Consider the following 23,818-nt stretch of genomic DNA (forward strand, 5'->3'; position numbering starts at 1 on the left):
TGGCGCCACATACAGCAACCGCACCCATGCCACAAATCTCGGCACAAACCCAAACCTTCCCAAAACTTCGAACAAGTACCGCCAGTCTACCCGATCAAATGCTTTCTCCGCGTCCATGGATATCACCACCTCCGGTACCAAAGCTCTCGACGGATTCATCATCACATTCAACAGCCGTCTTATATTACTCGCGAGCTGCCTGCCCTTCATGAAGCCTGTTTGATCTTCTGCAACCTCCCCCGGGACACAATCCTCCATCCTCCCCATCAACAACTTCGCCAATACTTTCACATCCGTGTTCAATAGTGATAGGTGCTTTCCGACCCACATTCCACCGAATCCTTCCCTTTTTTTGTGATTAGTGTGATTACTACCTACTTCATCCGCTCCGGCAACTCCCCCTTCTCCAGTGCTTCATTAAACGCCCCCAACAGATATGGTGCCAGGTCCGCCGCAAATTCCTTATAAAATTCTACCTGGTACCCATCCGGCCCTGGGGCCTTCCCCAACTTCATACCCCTGATACTATCCAGCACCTCCCTCAGCCCCAGGGGCCCCTCCAACGCCTGCTTCTTTGCTTCCTCTACCTGGGGAAATTCCAGCTCGTCCAGAAACCATCCTATGTCCCCCTCCTCTCCTCCTGGGTCTGCCTCATAAAGTCCCTGGTAATACTCTCTAAATGCCTCATTTATCTTCCCTGGCTCTGACACCACATCCCCAGCCCCAGTCCGGATCTTCAATATTTCCCTGGATACACCCTGCCTCCGCAGCTGGTCCGCCAGCATGTGGCTCGCCTTCTCCCCATACTCGCACTGCACCCCTCTTGCCCTGCGCAGTTGCCCTACCGCCCTCCCCGTTTTCAGCCTGTCAAATTGCCCCTGCAACTTTTTCCTCCTCGCCAATCCCTCCACGGTGGGCACCCTCGAATATTCCCTGTCCACCTCCACTATCTCGCTCACTAGACGGTCATGTTCCGCCCTCCTTTCCTTATTCACACAAACCGTAAATGAGAGAATTTCTCCCTGGACCACTGCCTTCAGTGCTTCCCAAAAAATGCCCGCCGACACCTCCCCATTCTGATTGAACTCCACATAATCCCTAATCCCCAACAGCACCTTATCACGAAAACCTCCATCCGCCAACAACCCCGAGTCAAACCTCCACCCCGGCCTCTGCTCTCGTCCTGTACTGAACCGAATATCCAGCCAGTGGGGCGCATGGACCGAGATAACTAACCCCGTATACTCTGCCCCCTCCACCCCAACCAAAATCCCCCCACTCACTACAAAGTAATCAGTCCTCGAATACACTTTATAGACGTGTGAAAAGAAGGAATACTCCCTTCCCCCTGGGTTCTGAAAGCGCCATGGATCCACCATACCCATCCTCTCCATAAACCCCCCCACAGCTCCCTTGCCATTCGTACCCTGCCCATCGACCTGCGGCTCGATCTATCCACCCTCGGCTCCAGGACACAGTTAAAATCTCCTCCCATGATCAATTGGTACGTGGCCAAATCCGGGATTGCTGCCAGCAACCCCCTCATAAAACCCACATCATCCCAATTTGGGGCATACACATTTACCAACACTACTGGTGCCCCTTCCAATACCCCACTCACAATCACATATCTCCCACCTGGATCCCTCACCTCCTTCGCACTCACAAATCCTATTTTTTTGCTCATTAAAATCACCACGCCCCTCAATTTCAAATCAGACCCCGAGTGAAAAACCTGCCCGACCCACCCCTTCCTTAACCTAACCTGGTCCTTCACACGGAGGTGTGCCTCCTGCAAAAAGACCACCCCCGCTTTGAAGCTCCTGAGGTGCGCTATCACCCGCAACCTTTTAACCGGCCCATTCTGTCCCCAGACGTTCCACGTTACCAACCTTACCAGAAGCTTGCGCCTCCATTCTCCTCTACCGTCTGTCATCTTCCCCACTTAACTCCTGCCCCTTTAATTCCACTCTGTACCTAGCCCATCCCAGATAGCCCCTTTCTTCGCCCTTGACCGTGTCATCTCTCACCCCCTGCCGCGTCACAGAAACCCCCCCCCCCCCACTTCCCCTACCCCGGGCCACCCCTCTTGGCCTTCTCCCCCACCACCTCACTTCCGTTCACCAGTGTAACCTGCTAGCATGGCTGCCCCTGCCCAAAGGCACATCCTAATGACCTTCCCCTCCCTCCCCCCACCCACTCCTCAGCTCAAAGAAGAAGGCCTCCTGCTGGCCTTACCCTCCCCCACCCAAACAAGGACTTCTCCTGAATTCCAGGTAGCCTTCTCCAAAAGCAAACAAACAGATGTGAAACACAAACAGTCCAATAAAACAGGAGGGGGGAGGGGGGGGGGGGGGGGGATGGGAACATCCATCCCCACACAAACGTTTCGCCCCTACAGCTTCTTACAATCTCAACATTGAACAGAACCCCCCCCCCCCCCCCCCCCCCCCCCCAAAAAAAAGGCGAAAACCTACACCCACTTCAAACATGCTCCCGGCCATTACATAGTGCCAGCACCCCGGTTCCCAAGCATTGTCCGTTCAGTTCTCCCCCTGTTTATGCTCCTTAATGAAGTCTTCGGCCACTTCTGGGGTCTCGAAATAATACTCCCGGCCTCCGAACGTCACCCATAATTTCGCCGGGTAGAGAACCCAAAACCTGATCTGCCGCCGGTCCAGCACCGCCTTGGCCTTGTTGAAACCTGCCCGCCGTTTTGCCAACTCGGCTCCGATGTCCCGATAAATCCGGACGTTATTTCCCTCCCAGTCACAGCTACACTTCTCCCTGGCCCAACGTAGAATTTTCTCTTTCTCCACAAATTTATGGAGTCTAACGATCACCGCCCGCGGCGGCTCCCCAGCTCTAGGCTTTTGCCTCAGAGACCTATGCGCTCTGTCCACTTCAGGTGCCTTATCTATCATAGATTATCATAGAGTTTACAGTGCAGAAGGAGGCCATTCGGCCCATCGAGTATGCACCAGCTCTTGGAAAGACCACCCTACCCAAGGTCAACACCTCCACACTATCCCCATAAGCCAGGAACCCCACCCAAAACTAAGGGCAATTTTGGACACTAAGGGCAATTTAGCATGGCCAATCCACCTAACCTGCACATCTTTGGACTGTGGGAGGAAACCGGAGGAAACCCACGCACACACGGGGAGGATGTGCAGACTCCGCACAGACAGTGACCCAAGCCGGAATCAAACCTGGGACCCTGGAGCTGTGAAGCAATTGTGCTATCCATAATGTTACCGTGCTGCCCCTAGCACCCCTTCTGCCACCAGTCCCACCAGCATCCTTGAGACGAACCTTGTTGCACTCACACCTTCCACTCCTTCAGGCAGGCCCACTATTCGCAGGTTCTGTCTTCGAGGTATTCTCCTGCTCCTCCACCTTTGCCCTCCACGGTTTACAAAGGTCTCCTCGGAGCCCCACCTCCGCCTCCAGAGCCACCACACAATCACTGTGGTCCGAGATCACTCCTTCAATCTCCCGAATCTGTGACCCCTGCACCTCCAAACACCTCTCCATCCGCTCCAAAGTACTCTTCAGGGGTGCCACAGCTTCTGCAATGGCCTTTGCATGATCCTCATGCATTTCTTTCCTCTGTTTATGGAATTCCTCCTTGATAAAAGTCATCAGTTCCTGTATCTACGGCCTTACAGCTTGCCCCTCCCCAACAGTTGTTAATTTAAAATCTGAGATAGATGGTTATTCGTGAACCAAAGATACTTAAGGGATTATGGGCCAAAGGCAGGTGTATGGAGTTAGGTCACAGGTCATCCATGATCTCATTGAATGTCCGAGAGGCTGAATGTTCCTATGTTCTTATATTCTTCAGCCAGAAGTGCCAGGTGGATGATCCATCTCTGCCTCCTCTGGAAGTCCCCAGCATCACATATGTCAGCCTTCAGTCAATTCGATTCACTGCACGTGATATCAAGACTGCGGGATAAGGGTAGGGAAATCTCAATGCAACTGTACAAGGTCCAGGTGAGACCACATCTGGAGCAATGTGAGCAGTTTTGGCCACCTTATTATCGGAAAGATATGATTTAGTTGGAGGGTGTTCCAAGAATTCAACTCGGCTGACCTCCGGTATGAAGACATTGCCTATTGAGTGAATATTAAACAGTTTGGGACTCTACTAGAATTAGGACAGGTGACCAAAAGGTTTGGTCAATTAGGTGGGTTTTAAGGAGGGTGGTAAAGTGCAGCGATCGATGGTGTTGACTTTGTCCATCGTCTATTGTGAAAGTTGAAAATGAAAAATGAAAATCGCTTATTGTCACGAGTAGGCTTCAAATGAAGTTACTGTGAAAAGCCCCTAGTCGCCACTTTCCGGCGCCTGTTCGGGCAGGCTGTTACGGGAATCGAACCGTGCTGCTGGCTTGCCTTGGTCTGCTTTCAAAGCCAGCGATTAGCCCTGTGAGCTAAACAGTTGCTCGCGTTGTTGTCATTTGCTAAATACTGCTTCAGAAATCTTCCTGAAAATTGTGACAGCGCCCAATCTGAGGTTGCTTTGGTCATGAATCTAGGCTAAGAAAATGCTAGGAACTTTTCCCTTTTGACGAGGTGGAGAATGCATGTGGAGACATTTCTTTACGATTGGTTCTGGAAAAAATCCCACGCAATTTCCTCTGTTGTGTGAAGTTCACAGATGACACTCTCGCTTGGGAAATATTACAGAAACATTTCTGTGCTGAGAGTTGTGTGAGATATTACAGGTTAGAATTCCCGACATCGAATGAGACAGACAAAAAGGCAGTTTAATTCACAGTGCTGTTAAAAATAAGCTTAGCATGATTTGTAATATATATATTTAAATTTAGAGTACCCAATTCTTTTTTTTCCAATTAAGGGGCAATGTGGCGTGTCTAATCCACCTACCCTGCACATCTTTTGGGTTGTGGGGGTGAGACCCACGCAGACACGGGGAGAACGTGCGGACGGCACACGGAAAGTGACCCAAGGTCGGGATCAAACCTGGGTCCTTGGCGCTGTGAGGCAGCAGTGCTAACCACTGTGCTACCAGGCCGTCCTTACGGGGACACGGGAGGGGAGTGGGCCTAGGTACGGTGCTCTTTCAGAAGGACGGTGCAGACTCAATGGACCGAATGGCCTCATCTGTACTGGAGGAATTCTATGGTTCTCCCACATATAAACCCCAATATTTCCTTTTGGCAACTCCCGCTACTTTCCCCAAATCCAAAAGCGCTAATAATCCCCCAGTAACTAACATAAATTGCCAGTCATTTGTTGAGAGTTGATATAGTCAGTGATAGCAGGGCAGCACGGTGGCCTAGTGGTTAGCACAACCGTCTCACGGCGCTGAGGTCCCAGGTTCGATCCCGGCTCTGGGTCACTGTCCGTGTGGAGTTTACACGTTCTCCCCGTGTCGTCGTGGATTTCGCCCCCACAACCCAAAAATGTGCAGAGTAGGTGGATTGGCCACGCTAAATTGCCCCTTAATTGGAAAAAATAATTGGGTAATCTAAATTTATAAAGAAAAACAAATAATCAGTGATAGCAGACGATTGGACTAGCTTCAACCAGATTATATATCGGCCCCCACTGTGCTAGCCAGTGAGTTGGAGGCGGGTTGGGATTTATGCCAGGATTTAAAGTGGCATTGAGCTGCCTCCTGGAATACATCTGAGTGGTTTGATTGGGCATTTTAGAGAGCGGTTAACATATAGACAGGCCCAGTAAGATTGACAGATTTTCTTCCCAGAAGGACCGGATGGGTTTTTACGACAATCGATCAGAACTGATACTAACCTTTTAAATTGCCGATTTAGTTATTTCATTGAATTTAAATTCCTGTGGTGAAATTTGAGCTCATGACTACCGATTCAGGTCTCTGGATTGCTAGTCCAAAACGGGAGCATTTTCTCCTGAAAAAAGCAGGATTATTTCTTCAGCAAAATATAGTCAGTGGAGGATAGCAACATGATTTTCATGAAATCAATCGCAGCTATTTACAGCAATGTGGCCTAATTCCATAGAACATACAGTGCAGAAGGAGGCCATTCGGCCCATCCAGTCTGCACCGACCCACTTAAGCCCTCACTTCTACCCTATCCCCATAACCCAATAACCCCTCCTAACCTTTTTGGTCACTAAGGGCAATTTATCATGGCCAATCCACCTAACCTGCACGTCTTTTGGACTGCGGGAGGAAACCGGAGCACCCGGAGGAAATCCACGTAGACACGGGGAGAACGTACAGACTCCGCACAGACAGTGACCCAGCGGGGTATCAAACCTGGGACCCCGGCGCTGTGAAGCCACAGTGCTAGCCACTTGTGCTACCCCGCTGCCCACGGAGGCCGTCATCTCCATTCTGGCTGGGAAAAGAAGCTTCGCTCCTCGATGCATTTTTAATCAACAGGAAATTCTATTTTGTCGCAAACGTCATCGTTGACCAGAATCTCAGTAAGCTTAAAGTGAGAAACTTCAAGTGTTTGCAGCTCTTTAAGCGTGAAGTTGTAGATTATTTTTTTCCTTCTCGGGAACCAGCCTTAGGTTCATGCGGAATTTGAGAAGTAGGAATTTGCCAAATCAGCAGACACAGCATGTACAATAAACCTGTCACGTCAGGCATTTTGAGGGATGCCTAGATGTTCATGTGATAGTCTTGTTTGTTATGTCACTTGCCAGTTCCATCGTTGATGAGCAAACTTGTGTGTGTGTGATACAGCGACAGATGTCACAGGGCTTTAACCTGTCTCTATAACAGCCTTAGCCATAGTTGACTTCATTTTTGCATTAACATACTGGAATGGATATGTTATTTGGCAGGATTTCATGGTTTAAACCAGAAACAGTACTTCATGCAATTCAATTTAATATTAAAAGAGTGTGTGCAATGTTTTGATAGCTTTATGGTTGGATAAAATATGGTAAATATTTATACAAAATTGAGCCTGTCTGATAGAACATTACAGCGCAGTACAGGCCCTTCGGCCCTCGATGTTGCGCCGACCTGTGAAACCACTCTAAAGCCCATCTACACTATTCCCTTATCATCCATATGTCTATCCAATGACCATTTCAATGCGTTTAGTGTTGGCGAGTCCACTACTGTTGCAGGCAGGGCATTCCACGCCCTTACTACTTGGAGTAAAGAACCTACCTCTGACATCTGTCCTGTATCTATCTCCCCTCAATTTAAAGCTATGCGGAAAAAGGCTCTCACTGTCCACCCTATCTAATCCTCTGATCATCTTGTATGCCTCAATTAAGTCACCGATGGATCAGATTCATTTTTGAAGTGTAGTCACTGCTGTAATGTAGGGAAATCAGCAGCCAATTTACACACAACAAGATCCCACTAAATGCAATATGATAATTACCTGTTATCCTGTTTTATGGTGATAGCTGAGGGATGAATGTTGACTCCACTGCGCTTCTTCAAAGTAGTAGCTTTTCCATCCACCGAGGATTTAACCTCACTTAAAGGACGGGATCTCCGACAGTGCAGCACTCCCTCAGTACTACACTGGGACTGTCAGGAGGGATTATGTGGGATTAAACTCACGTCTGTTTGACTCAGGGAGTTCCAATTAGCAGCAGACACATATAAACCGTCGTGTGAATGTTTCATGTTCTGGTTAAGCTCCGCAAATGAACTAACTTCAGTAGCGCTGGAAGCTTTTGCTTTTCGCACCTGTTAATTTACAGAAACACACCCGATAAATTCTGGGAAATAACACAAAGCCCAAGGGGGCAATATTTTGGTGAGAAGCAGCGACTTTACAAACACAGGGAGAATGTGCAAACTCCACACGGACAGTGACCCAGAGCTGGGGTCGAACCTGGGACCTTGGCGCAGTGAGGCAGCAGTGCTAACCACTGCGCAACCGTGCTGCCCCAAGAGAAGCAACGGCATGATGAAAGATGCACAATCGGTACTTTCACACCCTTCAATTCTGGCTGGTCGAGATTTGGGAGATAGAAAAGATAGCTGAGAATTTTACAGATTCACTGACAGCACCAAAGAGGCAGTGATTGTTGGGCGGCTGAAATTAGGACTCGATACAGTGTGCAGAACATGATAAGACATTACAGTTCGAAGCGATAGTCATGGGGCGGCGTGGTGGTGCAGTGGTTAGCACTGCCGTCTCATGGCGCCAAGGGCCCGGGTTCGATCCCGGTCCCGGGTCACTGCCCGTGTGGAGTTTGCGCATTCTCCCCGTATGTCTGCGTGGGTCTAACCCTCCACAATCCAAAAATGTGCAGGGTAGGTGGATTGGACATGCTAAATTGCCCCTTAATTGGGGGGAAAAAAAAATTGGATACTCTAAATTTATTTTTAAAAAGTTGGGCAGGTTTAGTTTTTTTTGGGTCCGACTGAATAATTTCAACCAGAGGAATAATCTTTTTGAATCAGACAGCACAAGTGGCCATTCAGCCCATTGAGCCGATGCTGGCTCTCTGTACACTATAACAAAAAGAACAGCCACTGGCATTTGTACAGGAGTTCTTCATTGATTGTAAAGTGCTTTGTTATGTCTTTTTAAAAATAAATTTAAAGTACCCAATTCTTTTCCAATTAAGGGGCAGTTTAGCATGGCCAATTCACCTACCCTGCACATCTTTGGGTTGTGGGGGTGAGACCCACGCAGACATGGGGAGAATGTGCAAACTCCACACAGACAGTGACCCAGGGCCAGGATGGAACCCAGGTCCTCGGCGCAGTGAGGCAACAGTGCTAACCACTGCCCCGCTGTGTCGCCCCCCCCCCTTACTTTGCTATGTCCTGTGGGTCATGAACGTTGTGACATATCCATGCATACCTTTCTTTTTACAGCTCTCTTGTGAAGGCGATCGAAGAAAGGTGACCCTCGCGTTGTGGCCCTTAGCCAAATGCCATCAGAGACACGTGACCTGGTGCTTTAATCTCACTGACATTTTCGAGATCCTGCTGTACTTCCCAGTATCCCAACAGTTACTGGGCTTTAAGGGAAGAATTTGTCCGTTCTCTCAGGAAAACGCATGGGGGATTGGGACTACATGGATAGCTCTTTCAAAGGGACATCACAGGCCTAAATGGGCTGAGTGGTCTCCTGTGTTGTGTTGTTTTATTCTATAGCTTGTGCATGAGGAATGGCTACATCCAAGAATGTGATCTCTCATCTTGCTATTGGGTTTCGCAGTCCCTGTGAGGATCATAATAACCCGGTATGAATTATCACAGCAGATGAAGAACAGTGAAATGGAATCAAATTAATTTAGCGGCTTTGAAAAAAAGTTGCAATTTCAGCAATTTAAAAGTCTCAGTCTTGTAGAGGGGAAGGACAGAAAAGAAAGGAGAATGTTTTTCAGCCTTGCCGGGGTCATCTTATGGGAGCAGGCGTTGGGGGGGGGGGGGGAGCGGGGGTAGGGTAGGGGGGGAGGAAGAAAGGGAGCAAAACCTTTGTTAATCACACTGGGTTGTCTCTTGTTGAATCAGCAAATAAATTGTACTGCTATTCTTGGACGGGACCTGTGTTAACTCTTTTAATCCTACGCTTACTGAGAATGGTGAGGACATGCGCATAGTCTGATCAAAGCAAAGTGGGTAGAGACAGAAAATAACAGTGATTAAAACAAATCTTTGCTAATTTCCTTCAATTCTTACCCAGTCCCCTTTTTGCAGACGACTGCTGCCATCTGCAGGCGGGTCATGTGAACGACAATCTTAAAAACCACCACTTTACATTGAGGAACTGAACTGGGAAAATTCAAAATGGGGAGTTGCACTTTTGTGTGTGTGTGTGTGTGTGTGTGTGTGTGTGTGTGTGTGTGTGAAGATTTCAGTTCATTGCATTGCACGGACCCTTTTCTTCCGCAGCGATCTGGAATGCAGGCGGGTTAGCTGAGGTGGCTGATTTCTCCCACGGGCTCACTGAAAATGACCATTCCAGTGCAGAATGTGTCGACACAGAATCTAACCCGACATCCTGAAGAAGGAATTGGTGACAACAGTTAAAACATGTTTCTGTAATCAACTTGTACAATTAACGTTAAAAAGAAGCCGGCAAGTCTGGCTATTATCGAGTTGCTGTTCATGGGAGCTTGCTGTGCACAAGTTGCCTGCTGCATTTCAACAGTGACTACACCTAGTTTGTTGTCTGTGAAGTTCTCTGGGGCTTATTAAGGTCAAGAAAGGTGCTGTGGAAATACCTTCGGCAACATTTCCACCCGTCAAAGTCCACTCACCAAGGGACGGCACGGTGACTCAGTGGTTAGCACTGATGCCTCACGGCACCGAGGACCCAGGTTCGATCCTGGCCCCACGTAGAGTTTGAACATTCTCCCAGTGTTTGTGTGGATCTCACCCTCACAACCAGGGCTGCGCGGTTGCACATTGGTTAGCACAGTTGCTTCACCGCTCCAGGTTTGATTCCCGGCTTGGGTCACTGTCTGTGCGGAGTCTGCACGTCCTCCCCTTCTCTGCGTGGGTTTTCGCCGGGTGCTCCGGTTTCCTCCCACAGTCCAAAGATGTGCAGGTTGGGTGGAATGGCCATGCTAAATTGCTTTTATCGCCCAAAAAGAATAAGTGGGGTTACTGGGTTACGGGGATAGGGTGGAGGTGTGGGCTTGAGGAGGGTGCTCTTTCCAAGGGCCGGTGCAGACTCGATGGGCTGAATGACCTCCTTCTGCACTGTAAGTTCTATGATTCTATAACCCAACGATGTGCAGGATAGGTGGAATGGCCACGTCAAATTGCCCCTTAATTGGGAAAAAAAGAATAGGGCACTTTAAATTTAAAAAGAAAGTCCATTCGCCAACCGTTCTCTTATGCAATATAAATTGCTCCCACATTCTAGTTTGGTAATTTCTTGTGAGCTGTCCTGTTGGGTGCAAGATGAAAACTTTGACAGCATGTCTCATTTTTCAGAAATACTGTATTGCCAAACGATTCTTGGGTCTTTTGTTGGGAGTCTTGAACTCTGCCTGTCTGAGGGTTCCATCTCGATATCCACGTTTGTAACTATAAGCTTGGATACAAAGATGTTGACCAATAAAGAATTTCACTTCTACGGCGCCTTTCAAGCCCTCAGGAGATACCAAGATATTTTACAGCCAATGTAGTACTTTTAAAGTGTAATTTCTAACTCGCACCAAGCAAACTCCCACAGGAGCAATGTTATAATATAGTCGGCTGTGGAATTAAACAAGAACTTTGGTGCGCCTTGTCGAAATAGTTCCATGGGATCATTTACATCCATGGGGCCTCAGTTTAAAATCTCTTAAAGTCGGCACCTCTGACAGTGCAGCACTCCCTTGGTTCTGCACTATAGTGTCAGCCTGCATCTCGTGCGGAGGTCTCGGAGTGGGACTCAAACGCACCGACCGAGGCCAGCATTTGTTGGTTGTTGGGTAGTTAGTAGGTTTGACTTCGGAGGTTTTTAAAAATTCTTTCACAGGATGTGGGCATCGTTGGCTAAGTCAGCATTAATCGCCCACCCCTAAATACCCTTGCAAAGGTGGTGGTGAGGGCAGCAGGGTGGCGCAGTGGTTAGCATTGCTGCCTACGGCGCTGAGGACCCGGGTTCGAAACCCGGCCCTGGGTCACTGTCCGTGTGGAGTTTGCACATTCTCCCCGTGTCTGCGTGGGTCTCACCCCCACAACCCAAAAAGATGTGCAGGGTAGGTAGATTGGCCACACTAAATTGCCCCTTAATTGGAAAAAATAATTGGGTACTCTAAATTTATTTTAAAAAAAGAGAAGGTGGTGGTGAGCTGCCCTTTTTAAAATAAATTTAGGGTACCCAATTATTATTATTTTTCCAATTAAGGGGCAATTTAGCATGGCCAATCCACCTAACCTGCACATCTTTGGGTTCCCGTACCAGCCTCCCCGGACAGGCGCCGGAATGTGGCGACTAGGGGCTTTTCACAGTAATTTCATTGAAGCCTACTCGTGACAATAAGCGATTTTCATTTCATTTTTCATTGTGGGGGGTGAAACCCACGCAAACACGGGGAGAATGTGCAAACTCTACACAACAGTGACCCAGGGGCGGGATTCGAACCCGGGTCCTCAGCGCCGCAGTCCCAGTGCTAACCACTGCGCCACGTGCCGCCCTTGAGCTGCCTTCTTGAACCGCTGCAGTCCCATGTGGTCTGTAGGTACACCCGCAGTGCTGTTAGAGAGGGAGTTTCAGGATTTTGACCCAGCGACAGTGAAGGAACAACAACATACAAATGTGTCTTGGAGATGGGGCAAACACTTGGAGATTTGAAAGAGATTGAAGGCACAACCCCGGCTTGTTCATTTCAATTGTACAACTGGGTTAAAATGTTTACGTGTTCTTTCTTTTTAGTACAAGGTCCGAGTACTGACCAAGCTAGCGGCAGAACTGAATAAATACATGCTCGAGAGAGTGCCAGAGGACACGAGTAAATTCTTGACATCACCAATGCCTGGATCAGTTATCACCATAGCTGTTGCCCCAGGAAATGAGGTAAGCATCATCACAATATTGTTACACTGACTGTCTGCGAAGACTGTTCTTGCTCTACATTTGATGTGTTTCGATTTTCACTGGACCGGAACATTTTACTTGGCTAAACTTAGGATTTAATATATTTACGTTTTTGTGCCCCTGGATGTCAGTATTTTTGATGTTTCACATGCTGCTTGTACTGGGTAAGAGTCATCACTCAATTGTCATGATGTTTCTGAACAATTTAACTGATTTCTTATACCTTTCTGAAAGGCTTACCTTGTAAAGAAAGGTTGAATGGGTTGGACCTATACCCACAAGAGTTTGGAAGAATGAGAGGTGATCTTATCAAAACGTAATATCCTGAGGGAACTTCATAGTGTGGAAGCTGGGAGGCTGTTTCCCCTTGTAGGAGTGACTAGAACCAGGAGACATATTTTAAGAGGGGGGATGAGAAGTTTATTTTCTGCCAGAGAGTTGTCAGTCTGTGGAATTCTCTTTCCCCGAGAGCAGTGCGGGCTTAGTCATTGAATATATTCAGGCTGAGTTACAGATTTTTGATAGATATGGGGGGGGGGGGGTCAAGGGTTATGAGGGGCGGGGCGGAGACAGGAAAGCGGAGTTGAGATATGACTGGATCGGCTATGATTCTGTGAGGGGCCGAATGGCCTATGTTTGCTCTTAAATTCCATGTCCCTTTTAAAACTTCAAATGTTGTTAGTTGCGCATTAATTGGGTGTTTAATTGTATTCAGGTGGTGGGTATTAACTGGAGATTCAGTCCTCCATATCAGAGCAGACTGAAACCTGTGACTACATGGTTTGGAGGTGCAGGCGTGTCACGGAAATCTCTGTAAATAAAAGCTTATAAAGAATAACGAAGGGCAGCACGGTGGCCCAGTGGTTAGCACAGCTGCCTACGGCGCCGAGGACCCGGGTTCGAATCCCGACCCTGAATCACAGTCCGTGTGGAGTTTGCACATTCTCCCCGTGTCTGCGTGGGTTTCGCCCCCACAACCCAAAGATGTGCAGGGTAGGTGGATTGGCCACGCTAAATTGCCCCTTAATTGAAAAAAAATAATTGGGTACTCTAAATTTAAAAAAAAAAGAATAACGAGCAGGCTCGAGACAATTGTTCACTGTTTCGATATCTGGTTTGTCACGAACGTATCTGCAAGCTGTTTCGATATAGGTCGGAGTAACATAACGAGCAGGTATCTTATCCCACTGCACGTAACTAGTGCATTTGCGCAGTCCCTTAATTACGATACTTAAGTTTATTAATAGTCCACTGTTTACATTAGGTTTGACCTTTCTGCGTGTCTCAATGACCCGAGTCCACAAATCTTCATGCAGTCTCGTTCAATAAACAATTAGCATTTAGAAATTAACGTTGGCTAGTTGCATTTCTGAGTTCTACGTTTGAATATTACTTTGTGCTTGTTGTGCTGTAACTGTTAGCAAAGCTTCCTCTAATTCATTCAATTGTCCTGCTGCTTTGTGGCTGAAGACAGGATCGACCCAGATTATTTATTGACAGCGTTATATCAACCCGAGAGTTGGAGGCCGGGCCTAAACTCTCAGAAAACGGTCTAATTTGCAGCAAACAAAATTTATCTGCTTGGCAAACAAGTTCTATTTATGAAGTCAGCGGAGTTTATCCAAGCACAGGGTATCAGTCTATGGAGTCTATTTAAAAAGAGTCTCAACAGGACAGCACGGTGGCACAGTGGTTAGCATTGCTGCCTACGGTGCTGAGGACCCAGGTTCGAATCCCGGCCCTGGGTTACTGCCTGTGTGGAGTTTGCACATTCTCCCCGTGTCTGCGTGGGTTTCACCCCCACAACCCAAAGATGTGAAGGCTAGGTGGATTGGCCACTCTAAATTGCCCCTTAATTTAAAAGAATTATTGGGTACTCTAAATTTATATTTAAAAAAAGAGTCTCAACAAACTGCAGCAAACAGAACCCATGACCAAAACTGCAGCAAAGTCTCCAGCAAAGTAACATAATGCAAATTAAATGGGTAAAATCCACCTCAGTCATTGGCGGCAGTGTGGCTCCAGCCAGCATGGGCAGGGGAATTAGCCAATCACTTTCATTCTGGTTGTGTCATTGTATTGCTGAAAACAGAGACGGGATGCCGAAGTTTTATGTCTTACACTCATCAAGTGTGTGCGTGGGTTTCCTCCGGGTACTCCGGTTTCCTCCCACAGTCCAAAGATGTGCGGGTTAGGTGGATTGGCCATGCTAAATTGCCCTTAGTGTCCTAAAAAGTAAGGTTAAGCGGGGGGTTGTTGGGTTACGGGTATAGGGTGGATATGTGGGTTTGAGTAGGGTGGTCGTTGCTCGGCACAACATCGAGGGCCGAAGGGCCTGTTCTGTGCTGTACTTTTCTATGTTCTAAGGCAGATGCAAAAATGCTAAATTTCAAAATTAATGCAAAAAAAAAGTATATGATCCATTTTGACAGGAAGACTGAGGAGCAGCAACATGAACTGAACAGTAATGCAAAATACAACAGATGCTGGAAATTTGAAATAAAAAACATTAGAAATACTGCGCAGGTCTGACAGCATCTACAGAGAGAGAAACAGAGTTAAGGTTTCAGGTCGAGGCAGCACGGTGGCGCAGTGGTTAGCACTGCTGCTTCACGGCGCCGAGGTCCCGGGTTCGATCCCTGCTCTGGGTCACTGTCCGTGTGGCGTTTGCACATTCTCCCCGTGTTTGCGTGGGTTTCACCCCCACAACCCACAGATGTGCAGGGTAGGTGGATTGGCCATGCTAAATTGGCCCTCAATTGGGAAAAAATGAATTGGAATTTTTTTTTAAAGTTTCAGGTCGAGATGCCCTGACATCAGAACTGGGGAAAGTTCGAAATGTAACAGGTTTGGGGCAGGCGGAACAGGAAAAGAATGAAAGGGACGATCTGTGATAGGATTGAAGACAAGCGATATTAAATGATGAAGGAATTGGTTGAGAAAGGTGAACGGGAGTGGTAATGGGACACGTAAAGACACAACTCTGTCTGGAGTAATTGTGAATTGAATGGCAGAACAGCCAATGGCGTTACCAGTAATGCTGGAGTTCGCTGGAAGAGCTGGCTCCTGAAAGCAGATCCAAGGGGAAAACAAGACTGCGAACGGAACTGGGGAAGAAAAGGAAACAAAATGGAGGCAGAGACTGCGGCCTGAAATTGTTGAGCTTTGTGTTGTGGGGTTGGCTTGTGGTGCAACAGTAGTGTGTCGGACTCCAGATCAGAAGGTTGTGTGTTCAAACCCTGTCAGGCACACTACTGGTCCTGACCTCGGTATAAATGACAATAAAACTAATCCTTTATCGAAAAACGAGGCGCTGTTCCTGAAGTGAGAGAGCAAGGTGGAGAATTAAAATGGCATGCTCAATGGTACAGTTTTAGAACATAGAACATAGAACAGTACAGCACAGAACAGGCCCTTCGGCCCTCAATGTTGTGCCGAGCCATGATCACCCTACTCAAACCCACGTATCCACCCTATACCCGTAACCCAACAACCCCCCCTTAACCTTACTTTTATTAGGACACTACGGGCAATTTATCATGGCCAATCCACCTAACCCACACATCTTTGGACTGTGGGAGGAAACCGGAGCACCCGGAGGAAACCCACGCACACAGGGGGAGGACGTGCAGACTCCACACAGACAGTGACCCAGCCGGGAATCGAACCTGGGACCCTGGAGCTGTGAAGCATTTATGCTAACCACCATGCTACCCTGCTGCCCAAGGATTCAGGAACAGAGTGCAGAGTGACCACTATATGTCCGCACGTCTTTAAGGCTGGCAGGACAAGTTGAAGAGGCTCTTTAAAGTAGACAGGTTCCTTGCCTCTATTAATAGTCATGATGTGGAGATGCCGGCGTTGGACTGGGGTGAGCACAGTAAGAAGTCTTACAACACCAGGTTAAAGTCCAACAGGTTTGTTTCAAACCTGATGGACTTTAACCTGGTGTTGTAAGACTTCTTACTCTATTAATAGAGGAATAGATTACAAAAAAATAGGGAGCTACGCCAACCTTTATAGGACACGAATTAGACCTCAGCTGGTGTAGTGTCCATTACAAAGCACAACGTATTCGGAAGAAGGTGAAGGCTTTGAAGAAGATACAGGGGAGATTGACTAGAATGGTACCAGAGATGAAGACCTCTATCGATGTGGTAGCACTGGAGAAGCTAATGTTGTTCTTTTTAGAGCAGATTTGATGGAGGTGTTCAAATAACAAATGGTTTTGGCGGAGTAAATCAGAAGGTAACGAGAGAATGCAAATTTAAGGTGATTGGCCAACGTTATCCGAAGTACCACGAGGTAACACTGTTTCACACAGCGAGGAACTGTGACCGGGATTCGCTGCCTGAAAGGGAAATGGAAGCAGATTCAGTGGTGACTTTCAAGGGAGAATTGGATAAATACGTGTAAATACATATATAGGGCTTTGGAGAAAGAACAGGGGGGTGGTTCAAAGGACCAGCATAGACACAATGAGCCCTACGGCCTTTCTCTGTGCTGTATGATTCTAGACTGATTAGACATCACAAAATGAATCATCTTGTGGACGATGGAGGCATGGTTGAGATGTTGAATGAGTACCTTGCTTGAATTAAAAAAAAATAAATTTAGAGTGCCCAATTAATTTTTTCCCAATTAAGGGCCAATTTAGCATGGCCAATCCACCTACCCTGCACATCTTTGGGTTGTGGGGGCGAAACCCACGCAGACACGGGGAGAATGTGCAAACTCCACACGGACAGTGACCCAGAGCCGGGATCGAACCTGGGACCTCAGCGCCGTGAGGCAGCAGAGCTAACCCACTGAGCCATCGTACCGCCCTTCTTGCTTGCATTTTCATAGACTAGTATGGCAGGGGGATTGAACAAACAGAAGGATAGAAGTTGGAGCAACTGGATCGAATAACAATGAGTCGGCATTGTAAAAAGCAGCGGGACTCAGAGTGGTAAATTCAGTGTGCCCTGAGAGCTGGCATCATAGTCATAAGGGAGGAGGGAAAATAATCGGAGCTCAGTTCTATTGTCCTGGGAAAATGGACCATTAAAATGCAAACGAGCGGGGGTTTCAATCAGGTCTGGTTACCTGTGTTTTAGATACACATAGGCTCTGTATCTGTCTGAGTCCTGGGTTGGCCATAATTCCCATGGTCCTTTGCAGGTGGCCATCTTAGAAGGCTACAGTAGTTGCTATTCTAACGTAGGGAATATGGCAACCAATTCGCCCACAATATGCTCCCACAGGCAGCAATAAGATAATAACCAGATAATGTTGTTGAGGGATTAATATTGTCCGGGACACCAGACAGAATGGCCTGTTCACCTTCAAAATAGCGCAGTGGGATCTTTTAATATCCATTGAGAGGGTCGATGCTGTCCCATTTCATCTAACAGACAGCACCTCCGACAGTGCGGCATTTTTTTTGTTAGCTGGATCCCAGGCCAGATGGTGAAGTATGAGCTGGACACACATCCTTACATTTAGGGGAGGCTTATTTCCAGAATGCAGCACTCCCCATCTCTGCTTCCTACTTACCAACACCCAGTGTCCCCGAAACCTTTCTTTATACACTTCTGTGTGTACCCATGAATCAAGTTAGCTAATTGAGAAATTGACAGCCCCTTAAAGGAGCCAATCTTTATGTATGTGCTCAAGGTAACTTAATCATTGCCCTTTACCTGTGCACGCTTGACCATAATACGATGAACGTACCGTTGACATCCTCAGTACTGTGCCAGGAGTGTCAGCATAGGCTTTGCACTCAAGTGAAAGAGTGGGGCACAACCTTCTGATTTAGAGACAAGAAGAGAGCGTGTTACCAACTGGCCTGCATTGACGCCACAAATGATACAAAATTATTTACTAGCCTAGTTAGCACAGGCCTGCTTTGGAGTTCAGGCAGGGGGGTAGAGAGTCACAGGGCTGGATTCGTCCGCCCCGCCTGTCACAAGAAAGCTACGGGGCGAGCCACAGACAATGGAGACGTCCACTGACCTCGGGCAGGATTCTCCAATCGCCGGACAGATGTGGCCGGAGAAACCAGCCCATAAAGTTTTACAGCACAGTAAGTGGCCATTCGGCCCATCATGTCCACACCGGCCATCAAACACCCAACTATTCTAATCCCATTTTCCAGCACTTGGTCCGTAGCCTCGTCTGCTTTAGTGTTTCACTGGTTCATCTCAATAGTTCTTAAATGTTGTGAGGGTTCCCACCTCCACCACCCTTTCAGGCAGCGGGTTCCAGAATTCCACCGTCTTCTGGGTGAAAAAGGGTTTCCCTTCAATCCCCTCTAAACCTCTTGCCTTAAATTTATGTCCCCGGGTTGTTAGATATCTCTCTACTGAGGGGAAAAGTTTCTTCCCATCTATCCCATCTATATCCTTCATAATTTTGTACACCTCGATCGGGTCCCTCCCCAGCCTCCTCTGCTCCAGGGTAAACAACCGCAGCCTAACCAGCCTCCCTTCATAGCTGATTGGGATTAATGCCTGCATCAGCTGCAGCCTTTGAAGCCAATTCCACCCATCATGAGATATCCAATTGATCCCATTCCTTCTGCTCTTTACCCATGGCCCTGCAAATGTTTCCTTTTCAAATATCTACCCTCATTCCTTTCTGGAGGTTACTGTCGAATAAGTGCATTGCCAGAGGTCACTGTGCAGAGGGAGGACTGGGTGAAACCAGGAAGATAGAGGAGGTTTCAGAAAACCTCTGGGGCGCTGGGCCTGTCCAGTAGCTACAAAGCAGCAATCAGTTCCGAGGAGAGCAACAATGACTTGTGGAAGATGATCCCGATCAATATTGTGGTCAAAGCCAGGAATTGGCGGGCAGCACGGTGGCGCAGTGGTTAGCACTGCTGCCTCACGGCGCCGAGGTCCCAGGTTCGCTCCCGGCTCTGGGTCACTGTCCGTGTGGAGTTTGCACATCCTACCCGGTTTTGCCCCCACAACCCAAAGATGTGCAGGCTAGTTGGATTGAACACGGTAAATTGCCCCTTAATTGGAAAAATGAATTGGGTACTCTAGACTTATTTTTTTTAAAGCCAGGAATTGGAGGGCGAGCTACCAAAGGAGAAGATTTGCCAGTTTTGGAGGCAGGGCTGAGAGTTCCTGGGCAGGAGGAGGTTGTACAAACAGCACTGATCCAACTGTTCTGCACTGGCACCTGTACACTGACAGCAGAAGTCAAAGGGCAGTGGGAGATTTAACAGCAAAGTGCACGCAGAAGAGGAAATATAATTTGAGCACGGTAGTTTATACTATTTGACTTGATACTCAGCAGAATGTTACAGCCACAACTTCAACCCTATCCAGTGCGGGGAACACAAACCTCACAGACTCCACCAATAATTTCCTTTCTCTTGCTGCCTAGCTAAAGGCCTCTTAGCTTAATTGAGCACTTTTCGTTTGCTGAGAAAATGCTGCCGCGCTAGAGTCAGAATTGTTTGGATTAGCTGGGGGGTGAAGGAAAGTGCGGCGTGGGGTTGAGGGGAGCCCGCTGCTGATGAACAAGCAAAATACAGTCCCGGCAAATAGCTTTGGCTGTGAAATGGGGGAAGGAGGTGAGGCAGAGTGTACATTAACGCCACTTTTCAAACCACATCAGGAGATGCTGCATCAGCCTCTATTTTTGCATCAATGCCAGGGCGGGGGGTGTCAACGTTTTCACTGCCAACTCATGCCGTGTAGTTGAGCCGAACTCCATGCGTGAACCTTTGGACACACCTGTGGCCGTGATACTCCTCTTGCTCATCCCTTACTGAAAAATGAACATAACGAACCGAAAGGGTGATTAGCCTTGAACTTAAGGCTACGGTGAGCAAACAAATGATTTATTTTTAGGCTTTGAAAACTTTACAAGTGTTTTTCAAAGGATGTTTCTATACATCAATAAGCACTAGTGAATCTGTCTCTTCTCGGAAACTTCACCACTCCAATTTTTAAAAATAAATTTAGAGTACACAATAATTTTTTTTCCAAATTAAGGGGGAATTTAGCTTGGCCAATCCGCCTACCCTGCACATCTTTGGGTTGTGGGGGTGAGACCCATGCAGACTTGGGGAGAATGTGCAAACTCCACACCACCATACCAATTAGACCTTTTCTCTTTCTATTGCCCTCTTGGACACTCAAACAACGCATCTGGTGTAACACGAGGGCAATCCTTTGAGGTGGCTTTGGTTTGAAGAGGTGGAGCTTAAAGCTGCACAGGGCCACACCGATTAACCCTAATGTAGGCTTGAGGTGGAATATGAAATTAAAAATACGCATTTAACAGCTTACATCTAATTTTATAAACATAACTTTAAAAAAAATAAATTTAGAGTACCCAATTTTTTTTTTCCAATTAAGGGGCAATTTAGCGTGGCCAATCCACCTAATCTGCACATCTTTGGGTTGTGGGGGCGAAACCCACGCAGACACGGGGAGAATGTGCAAACTCCACACGGACAGTGACCCGGGGCCGGGATCAAACCCGAGTCCTCAGCGCCGTAGACAGTAGTGCTAACCACGGTGCTGCCCTACTTTATGAACTTTATAAACTTGACTGGCTGGGATGCCTTAATGTGGTGGTTTCATAATCTTAACAATGCGTTTCCACGCGGCATTCAGTTGCGCCAGATACTGTGTTGTTAAGGAAGCGCGGTTAACAGGATTTTCCCCGTAGACTGTCATTGTAAAGAATTTACACTGGCAATTACGAGCACAGCAATTATCGGAGGAAGTAATTATCTTTGTGTAGTGCTTAAGTGAAATTTAATATTTGCTGCAGAATCTTATTTTTTTGTCCAGCTACTGAAAAAAAATGAAATTTCTAAAATTGTCTAATTTTAACCCAGTCATTAGAAATGAACCTTCTTACACAGAAAGCCCATGGTGGATGAAGCAAAGAAAAAATCCCCCTTTGTTTACGGGGCAAATGTGCAAGAACTGAGGCTAAAATAAAATGTTGGATTGGTCACAGTGCCTGCCTCTGTTGTGTGAACATTAATGCCTGCGAGTGCTTTGACAAGAAAAGTGCTATTTGCATGATTTGTGGTTCCCTTTGCACACAACCCAATTTAACTTCAATTTTAAGAGAATAGTGAAATCTCTAGGATACCTTTTGTGCGCAAAGTGAGGTTAGCAGAAGACCACAAAATATGTGAAGCAAAATGCGGCACTCCACAAGGACTAGGCTGGGAGCTAGGCCAAGTTGATAAAGGATGTGCTTCTCTTCTAACTGCAGCTGTTTTCTTGCTGGAAGCTTCGAGCAGTGAGCGTAATCTGTGCCACGGTGACCCTGCGCTTATTGCCAGTGTTAATTACGCAGCTTTAATTACAAAAACAAACTGGTGATGTTGAAAAGGATTTAGTTAATTCCTTCCTTTTTAACATCGACCTCTTGAGTGAAGACTGACACTGGAGTCAGTGCCAGCTATCAGCGTTAAAGTAAGTCATGGGGACAACTACCTGCGATTACTCATTGTGCTTGTCCATCAGAGTAATCTATTTTACATTGTGCAGCTGCACAGTTGAAGTTGAGTAGGGGGTTGCTGCTGTGTAATAAACGTGCTGCCTTCCTACGTTTTTATCATTTTCTTTGGGATGTGAGCGGGCAGAGTTGGGGCGGGTTGGGGGGGCAACTTTCCATTTGGTGGGGCGTCTCACTGCAGAATGGTTGGTATTTCCTGAAACAAAAATGAGTAGCTCAGTGGTCATGCAGAAAGTCTCCAGGCCGAAGTCAGGAAACATGATGCTGTAGCAAACCAACGTGCTTTCAATAACGGACTTGCTTCCAGCAGAAAACCATTCAGCCCTTCAAACTACTTCTTTCATTTTAATTTTCTACCTGTCGTGGGTCGACCCTGAATACCCTTAGTGTGTTGGGTCAGGATGATTTTGGACATTAATGTTACTATTAGAAATGCTGCTGTTCATCGTGACCACTTTATTTAGGAAGCGCCTTTTGGTTCCCAAGTTCTACCAGATGTTGAGTGTTGTTTTCCTGATCTAGTCTGTGGCCGCATGGTTTTCGTTTACATTTCCAGTCGGCTGATGAGCTGTGAGCGTATCGTAAAATAAAAATCTTCCCATCTGAACTAAAATAATAATAATAATCTTTATTGTCACAAGTAGGCTTACATTAACACTGCAGTGAAGTTACTGTGAAAAGCCCCTAGTCGCCACATTCCGGCACCTGTTCGGGTACACAGAGGGAGAATTCGGGACTTGTGGGAGGAAACCGGAGCACCCGGAGGAAACCCACGCAGACACGGGGAGAACGTGCAGACTCCGCACAGTGGCCCAAGCCAGGAATCGAACCTGGGACCCTGGCACTGTGAAGCAGCAGTGCTAGCCACTGTGCTACCATGCTACCCTAAAGGGCGCAATTTGCCGTCCGTGTCCCATTGGGAGGGACCCAGGCTTTCAGAGTTAAGTGAGTTTAAAAGCTCATTGAACACTGCCGACATCAGATCGAACCGGCTCCGGGATCTCCCGGCCTGCCAAGGAGTCCCCATCCAGGCGGCGTTTAGCGCTGGTCCCCACACACACTGACCAGATGGAATGGCATTTCGGGGGGGTGTCTCTGGCGATCAGAGGCCGCTGGGTGGCTGGTAACTGGGCATAGTGGCACTGCCACCTGGGCACCCTGGCACTATCACCTGGGCATCCTGGCACTATCACCTGGGCACCCTGGCACTATCACCTGGGCACCCTGGCACTATCACCTGGGCACCCTGGTGCTATCACCTGGGCACCCTGACGCTATCACCTGGGCACCCTGGCGCTATCGCCTGGGCACCCTGACTCTGCCACCTGACTGACAGACGAGGACTGCCAGTGTCCATGTGTCACTACCGGGCTGGCAGGGGCACTGCCACGGTGCCAGACTGGCATTGCCAAGTTACCAAACTGGCATTTTGCCCCGCCCCCTATGAGGTGGGGTGCGGGGGGTGGGGGGGCTCGAAGACCCCCAACAGGTGAGTTGGGGTGTTGGAGGGGTCCGGGGGTTGCATTGGGACGTCGAGAGATTGGGGTGCCATTTAAAAATGACGCCCCCATCTCTTCCTGCGTTGGCGGGCAGAGCTCAGTGCCGAGCAATGATCACCCTACTCAAGCCCATGTATCCACCCTATACCCGTAACCCGGAATTGAATGTGGGTCACTGGCGCTGTAAGGCAACAGTGCTAACCACTGTGCAGCCGTGCTGCCCTGGGTTCCTGGTACTGTGATGCAGCAGTGCTAACCACTGTGCCACCGTGTTGACCTGAGTCACTGGCACTGTGAGGCAGCAGTGCTAACCACTGTGCCAACCGCCATGCCGCCCAATTCCAGTCATTCACT

At 47.9% G+C, this 23,818-nt stretch overlaps 1 protein-coding gene across 4 annotated transcripts in view; it reads left to right on the forward strand.

Annotated features, from left to right (window-relative positions):
• Positions 1-23,818, forward strand: part of pcca (propionyl-CoA carboxylase subunit alpha) — a 399,162-nt gene that overhangs the window by 355,364 nt on the left and 19,980 nt on the right. For all 4 annotated transcript variants that reach the window (XM_038817962.1, XM_038817964.1, XM_038817966.1 and 1 more), the window contains one exon: positions 12,324-12,464. In XM_038817962.1, the coding sequence (XP_038673890.1) occupies positions 12,324-12,464 (141 nt within the window). The remainder of the gene's footprint in view (positions 1-12,323; positions 12,465-23,818) is intronic.

Source organism: Scyliorhinus canicula, chromosome 14 (assembly GCF_902713615.1).
Source record: "Scyliorhinus canicula chromosome 14, sScyCan1.1, whole genome shotgun sequence".
NCBI lineage: Eukaryota > Metazoa > Chordata > Chondrichthyes > Carcharhiniformes > Scyliorhinidae > Scyliorhinus > Scyliorhinus canicula.